The 7905-nt window shown below is 37.6% G+C and overlaps 1 protein-coding gene across 5 annotated transcripts in view; it reads right to left on the bottom strand.

Moving 5' to 3' along the window:
• Positions 1-139: 139 nt before the first annotated feature.
• Positions 140-7905, bottom strand: part of LOC127832274 (BRCA1-associated protein-like) — a 42809-nt gene continuing 35043 nt past the window's right edge. For 2 of the 5 annotated variants that reach the window (XM_052357701.1, XM_052357664.1), the window contains exons 16-17: positions 3860-4006; positions 140-2895 (exon numbers count right to left, since the gene is read on the bottom strand). In XM_052357701.1, coding sequence (XP_052213661.1) covers positions 2722-2895; positions 3860-4006 — 321 coding nt within the window. In that variant the 3' untranslated portion in view covers positions 140-2721. Of the gene's footprint in view, positions 2896-3859; positions 4007-4270; positions 4340-4575; positions 4597-4742; positions 4833-6267; positions 6358-7905 lie in introns of those variants that run through there. The other 3 variants (XM_052357683.1, XM_052357674.1, XM_052357692.1) reach the window with 3 other exon arrangements.

The following is a 7905-nucleotide window of genomic DNA, read 5'->3' as shown; positions in this document are numbered from 1 at the left end:
CCATTGAGTCTCGTCGATACTTATTTACCTTTTAGAACTTCATTTTATTTAACCAACTGATGTGAGGTCTTTCAGTGTCCGTATTTTGAATGCATAGACAAGCATTCAGCTACCACTATGAAAACATACCAAAATATAACTCTTTTTTAAATTTATTTCTTTTCAAACTGGATATTTATATAGGGCACTTAAAATTAACAAACATATATATACAAGAGGGCCTGAAAGGCCAGAAGTCGCTCACCCCAGATTCAAAGGAACTAACCTGTTCTGTGCAGCCCAAGATGTCAATAGAACAAAATATTCTTACCAACTTTCATGACTAGTGAACACCCTGGCAGCAATGTTTTTGAACAGACCAGAACCATTTTCATACATATCCAAGATATCATTTGCACAAATATTCTGACAAAGTTTCATGAAGATTCATGAAGCCATATAAGGAAAAATGCCCGCCCCCTGGTGACCATGTTTTTCAAGCAACTGGAACCATTTTCGAACTTTTCCAAGAAATCATTGGGACAAATCTTCTGACAAAGTTTCATGATGATTGGACAATAAATATGGCTTCTAGAGTGTTAACAAGGTTTTACTATGGCTATATAAGGAAAAATGACACGCCCCCTTGGCGGCCATGTTTTTCCGCAACTGGAACCATTTTCGAACTCATCCAAGATATCATTGGTACAAATCTTGAGACCAAGTTTCATGATGATTGGACAATAAATGTGGCCTCTAGAGTGTTAAGGCTTTACTAAAGCGATATATATAGCCATATTAGGAAAAATGCCCCTACCCCTAGTGGCCATGTTTTTAAAGCAACCGAAACCATTTTCAAACTCATCCAAGATATCATTGAGACTAATCTTCTGACCAAGTTTCATGAAGGTCGAAAAATAAATGTGGCCTCTAGAGTATTAACAATGTTTTACAATAGCCATATAAGGAAAAATGCCCCACCCCCAGGCAGCATTATTTTTCAATCATCCAGCATCATTTTTGAACTTGTCCAAATTATCATTGGGATGAATCTTCTTACCAAGTTTCATTAAGATCGGACAATAAATATGGCCTGTAGAGTGTTAACAAGATTTCACTATAGCCATATAAAGAAAAATGACCCGCCCCTTGGCAGCCCTGTTTTTCAAGAAAACCTAATCATTTTCAAACTAATCCAAGATATCATTGAGAACAATCTTCTGACCAAATTTCAGAAGATTGGACAATAAATGTGCCTCTAGATTGTTAACAAGGTTTTACTAAAGCCATATATAGCCATATAAGGAACAAGAGTGCCAAACTGTCACAAAATACGCCCGTTTTAAGGCTTTTGACAACTTGATAACTTTACCATGACCCATATTTAAACTTGACCTACATATCATCTAGACACAACTTCTGACCAAAGTTGGTGAAATCTGATAAAAACTACTTTAATTTGAGAGCGTCCACCATGCTAAATGCTTGAAATGCACTTAGTGACCTCGTGACCTAGTTTTTAACCTTGCATGACCCATATTTGAACTTTACCTACATGTATATATTGCCTAGACACAACTTCTGACCAAATTTGGTGAAGATCGGATGAAAACTACTTCAATTAGAGAGCGGACACCATGCTAAATGCTTGAGATGGTTTAAGTGACCCTGTGACCTAGTTTTTGACCCGGCATGACCAATATTCGAACTTGACCTAAATATTGTCTAGATACAACTTCTGACCAACTTTGGCGATTATCGAATGAGAACTACTTCAATTAGAGAGCGGACACCATGCTAAATGCTTGAAATGCACTAAGTGACCCTGTGACCTAGTTTTTGACCTGGCATGACCCATATTCAAACTTCACCTAGATATTGTCTAGATACAACTTCTGACCAAGTTTGGTGAAGATCGTTAAAAAACTATTTGAATTAGAGAGCGGACACTGCTATGGACAGTGCCCAGCCGCCCGCCCAACCACCCGCCCGCCGCCAAGGTGAAACTATAATACGTCTTGTTTTTTTAAAAACGGGCGTACAAAAATGCCAACCAAAACCATTTTCCAACTCATCCAAGATATTATTGGGACAAATCTTCTGACCAAGTTTCATGAAGATCGGAAAATAAATGTGGCCTCTAGAGTGTTTACAAGGTTTTACATGTACTAGAGCCATATAAGGAAAAATGCTCCGCCCCCTGACGGCCATGTTTTTCAACCAACCGGCATCATTTTTAAACTCGTCCAAAATATTATTGGGATGAATCTTCTGAACAAGTTTCATGAAGATCGGACAGTAAATGTGGCCTCTAGAGTGTTAACAAGATTTTACTATAGGCATATATAGCCATATAAGGAACAAGGGAAAAAATTGTCACAAAACCAGGTTTTCATTGTGAAAAAAAAATCTGATAAAGGGAGAAAACTCAAACTGAACTTTTGAAATGAACAAACAAAATTAACCCCCTTTGTAAGTTTGTTTAAAAAAAAAATCTATTCCTAAAAATGCCCTGCCCCTTGGCAGCCATGTTTTTCAAGCAAACATAACCATTTTCGAACTCATCCAAGACACGTTTGTAACAAAAAGGAAATAACAAACTTTACTTTATGCGTTAATTTAGTTACCACTCAACAATAAAAGTACAATAACAAGAGGACAGTTATGGTCCAAAGCACTCGCTTAAGTGCAACTGAGCTTGAAAGCAAATACTTAAATACATTAACACATTTGCTTTGCTATTCATCTCTGTTTTTTCCGTCTTGTATGTTTGGGTTGTAAGGTTCCAGATGCTCCCAGTATCACGTGGCCCTCATGTATCTCCTCCTGGGTGACCCCCTCCGCATTCTGGAGCTTGCCCTGGGCCTCCACATAGAACATCACATCCCGGAGCTGCTCACGGAGGTCTTCAGTCTCCTGTACAGTAAACATGCACATGTCAGCTGCGCTCTGTGGAAAGGAGGTTAAATGTATGTGCATAAAGTATTGTCCCAGGGACAATACTTTTCCCCTAAACTGGATTTTGGTAAAAAAGTCTTCCTTTAAATAAGAAATGGGACCAAACAGGCTAATCTGGGATAACATTTTACGCACATGCATTAAACCCAATTGTCTCTTAAAGCAAGTTTCATTTATAACGAAAACAAAAACACACATAATGGCTTGACATAAGCATTTTAATACCCTTGTCATATTGTACTAGTGAAATGTCACTTAATATACTTAGTTACTTCAGTAATTTTTAACATAAATATGTAGTAGCAAAGCAAACAACAAAAGTGTATTTTAAATGGGGTGCCTCAATCTTTAAGTATAATTAAAGGGATCTTTTAACGTTTTTGTAAATTGACAAAATTAAAAAATATTGTTTCAGATTCGCAAATTTTCGTAGTTGATATGATATTTGTGAGAAAACAGTAATACTGAACATTTACCATGCTATTAAATATTCATTATATGCATCTTCTGACAATTTAAAAATCTGAATATTATAAAGCTTTGCAACACGAAACAATTTAATAAGTTGGAGTTTTGTTGTTGTCGTTTAATTTTGTGCCTCTACAGTGATTGCTTATATAAAGTATAGATACAACATTCCTAGTATGATGACGGATGGCTGAGTGGTCTGTTTACTCCACTTTTACTCCAGGGGCAGTGGTTCAGGCCCAGTTGAGGGTTACAGTTTTTTTCTTTCTTTAATTGAATTCCTGTATTTTACTAGAGCTTTTTAGACCCCATGTTTATATTTATCAATATAAGCATTAAATGACAAACTTCAATATATGACAAAATCTGTGAAAAGTCCCCGTTAAAGCAAAACAATAAGTTTGTTTTTCTCATAGCGCTGGCTATATATTTAATGAAAACATAAAGTACGTGCCTTGTTTTTGGTAGCTATTAAGCCATTCATTTGCTCTTCAAGGAGCAGGACCCGGTGTTTCCACTCGTCCTGGTTCCTCTGAAGACTCTTGTTCATCTCTCTCTCCTCCTGCAGATCTGTCAGAATCTTCTTCATACGAGACTGCAACTACAACATAAATAGCACTGGTGAACATCTGTCAGAATCTTCTTCATACGAGACTGCAACTACAACATACACAGCACTGGTGAACATCTGTCAGAATCTTCTTCATACGAGACTGCAACTACAACATACACAGCACTGGTGAACATCTGTCAGAATCTTCTTCATACGAGACTGCAACTACAACATAAATAGCACTGGTGAACATCTGTCAGAATCTTCTTCATACGAGACTGCAACTACAACATAAATAGCACTGGTGAACATCTGTCAGAATCTTCTTCATACGAGACTGCAACTACAACATACACAGCACTGGTGAACATCTGTCAGAATCTTCTTCATACAAGACTGCAACTACAACATAAATAGCACTGGTGAACATCTGTCAGAATCTTCTTCATACGAGACTGCAACTACAACATACACAGCACTGGTGAACATCTGTCAGAATCTTCTTCATACGAGACTGCAACTACAACATACACAGCACTGGTGAACATCTGTCAGAATCTTCTTCATACAAGACTGCAACTACAACATAGATAGCACTGGTGAACATCTGTCAGAACCTTCTTCATACGAGACTGCAACTACAACATACACAGCACTGGTGAACATCTGTCAGAATCTTCTTCATACGAGACTGCAACTACAACATAAATAGCACTGGTGAACATCTGTCAGAATCTTCTTCATACAAGACTGCAACTACAACATAGATAGCACTGGTGAACATCTGTCAGAACCTTCTTCATACAAGACTGCAACTACAACATAGATAGCACTGGTGAACATCTGTCAGAACCTTCTTCATACGAGACTGCAACTACAACATACACAGCACTGGTGAACATCTGTCAGAACCTTCTTCATATGAGACTGCAACTACAACATACATAGCACTGGTGAACATCTGTCAGAACCTTCTTCATACGAGACTGCAACTACAACATAGATAGCACTGGTGAACATCTGTCAGAACCTTTTCATACAAGACTGCAACTACAACATAGATAGCACTGGTGAACATCTGTCAAAACCTTCATCATACGAGACCAGACTTCCCGAAACTCCGTCGGACCTACAGACATCATGTCTGACACAAACAGTCAAGGGTTGATCGAAATTCTTAACTCGTCGGACCAAAATGTTCGACACAAATATTTTTGGGTTTTCCCAAGAAATTAAAAGTATTTATAGAACATCAGCGAAATACGGCGAAATACGCACTTTGCCGATTTTGTGAAATACAAGATTTTGTCGAATTCAAGTGTATTTGTCTGTCAGTTAATCCGCTGTTGATTGGTCTTCTTGTCAAAAATGGGAAATAATCTGTCCGTGCTCAGTGAATAATGTTCTAGAAATACATTTGGTTCCATGCATATTGTAGACGAGTAAATAAGTGCATGCTTCAAGCCGGGATATACATTTGACCATCATACGATCGACTTTTAGTTAAAAAAAAACAGTGAAAGTAAAACAAACAACAGCTTGCAGTTATCAACGATATCGAGGAACACGCACAGTGTTTAACAGGGATTTATTACCAGGTGATTTCGTTTTAATTTTACTTCTTTTGAATTAAGTAAATTTGTAGTAAATAAGTAATAAATATTAAAAATGTGAAAGTTTTTAAATGTCTCAAAGCCTGAAAATCCAAAACGGGTTGCAGATGACGACTTGCAAACGCCCGTGAGCAAGTGGAAAAAAACGATGAAAGCCCCCCCCCCCCCCCCCTCGTAAATTCGTTGAGACTTGGAAGACAGGCAGACCATGAATTTAAACAAATTACTTTGTTACTCAAAACAATGTGATTAAGAATAAAATGATGTTATCTTTTCTTTCCAGAGCAATTGCCCCCAAGGAGCCCAAGCCTGGACACTCGCAGAACGATGACGAAGACTGGGAACAAGACGACAGTGAAGATGACATTAAGCTTTTTAATAGATACGATACAGATAGTGATTTTATTAGTGACTTTAATAATGAGGAAGTGGATGTTAACAAACTGTGTTACTTTACTTCGTTACTCAAAGTAATATGATAAAAAATAAAATGATAAAGCAATATTTACGTATTTCTAATGATTTACATTTTTCTCAGTTTTGTTTAAACTTTTACATATGTTATTTGGTCTGACAGAATAACCTATGGTCTGACTGAAAATTCTGACCAGTCAGACCAAAAGTCTGACTGAAGGCTGTTGAGTTTCAGGAAGTCTGCAAGACTGCAACTACAACATACATAGCAATGGTGAACATCTGTCAGAACCTTCTTCATACGAAACTGCAACTACAACATAGATAGCACTGGTGAACATCTGTCAGAACCTTCTTCATACGAGACTGCAACTACAACATAGATAGCACTGGTGAACATCTGTCAGAACCTTCTTCATACGAGACTGCAACTACAACATAGATAGCACTGGTGAACATCTGTCAGAACCTTCTTCATACGAGACTGCAACTACAACATAGATAGCACTGGTCAACATTAGGAGTCAATTAGAGGCTGACTAATGACATTTTTTATTATCAGATGGTACTTCATCTTTGTCACTAATTTGACTAACACACTCCCACGTTATGTGCAAGATATCAAATCCATTGCTCCAGAAATGAGAAATTAGTTTGCGCAAAAAAACTGTATCATTTTATATGGCAAATAATCCCATGGATAAGCTAAACGGCATGTAACTGAACAAGAGGGCCTGAAAGGCCCAAAGTCGCTAACCTGAGATAACAAGATATTATTGGGACAATTCTTCTGACCAAGTTTCATAAAGACCAAAAAATAAATGTGGCCTCTAGACTGTTAACAAGATTTAACTATAGCCATATAAGGAAAAATGCCCCGCCCCCTGGCAGCCATGTTTTTCAACCAACAGGCATCATTTTTGAACACTTTCAAGATATTATCGGGGTGAATCTTCTGACCAAGTTTCATGAAGATCGGACAGTAAATGTGGACTCTAGAGTGTTTACAAGATTTTACTATAGCCATATAAGGAAAAATGCCCCGCCCCTTGGAAGCCATGTTTTTCAAGCAAACATAATTATTTTCGAACTCATCCAAGATATCATTGAGACCAATCTTCTGACCAAATTTCATGAAGATTGAACAATAACTGTGGCCTCTAGAGTGTTAACAAGATTTTACTATAGCCATATAAGGACAAATGCCCCGCTCCCTGGCAGCCATGTTTCTCAACCAAAGGGCATCATTTTTGAACTCTTCTAAGATATAATTGGGATGAATCTTCTGACCAAGTTTCATGAAGATTGGACAATAAATGAGGTCTCTAGATTTTACTATAGCCATATATAGCCATATAAGGAAAAATGCCCCGCCCCTTGACAGTCATGTTTTACAAGCAAAGGTTACCATTTTCAAACTCATCCAAAATATCATTGGGACAAATCTTCTGAGCAAGTTTCATGAAGATCGGAAAATAAATGTGGCCTCTAGAGTGTTTACAAGGTTTTACAACAGCCATATAAGGAAAAATGCCCTACCCCCTGGTGACCATGTTTTTCAGCCAACCGACATCATTGTAGAACTCTACCAAGATATTGTTGGGATGAATCTTCTATCCAAGTTTCATAAAGATCAGACAATTAATGTGGCCTCTAGAGTGTTAACAAGATTTTACTATAGCCATATAAGGAAAAATGCCCCGCCCCTTGGCAGCCATGTTTTTCAAGCAAAGGTTACCATTTTTGAACTCATCCTAGATATCATTGGAAAAAATCTTCTGAGCAAGTTTCATGAAGATCGAAAAATAATGTGGTCTCTAGAGTGTTAACAAGGTTTTACTAAAGCCATATAAGGAAAAAAGCCCCGCCCCCTGGCAGCCATGTTTTTCAACCAGCCGACACCATTTTCAAACTTGTCCA

This window comes from Dreissena polymorpha, chromosome 1 (assembly GCF_020536995.1).
Source record: "Dreissena polymorpha isolate Duluth1 chromosome 1, UMN_Dpol_1.0, whole genome shotgun sequence".
NCBI classification, from domain to species: domain Eukaryota; kingdom Metazoa; phylum Mollusca; class Bivalvia; order Myida; family Dreissenidae; genus Dreissena; species Dreissena polymorpha.
Note: the sequence above shows the minus strand (reverse complement) of the source record. Positions and strands in the feature narration are given on the sequence as shown.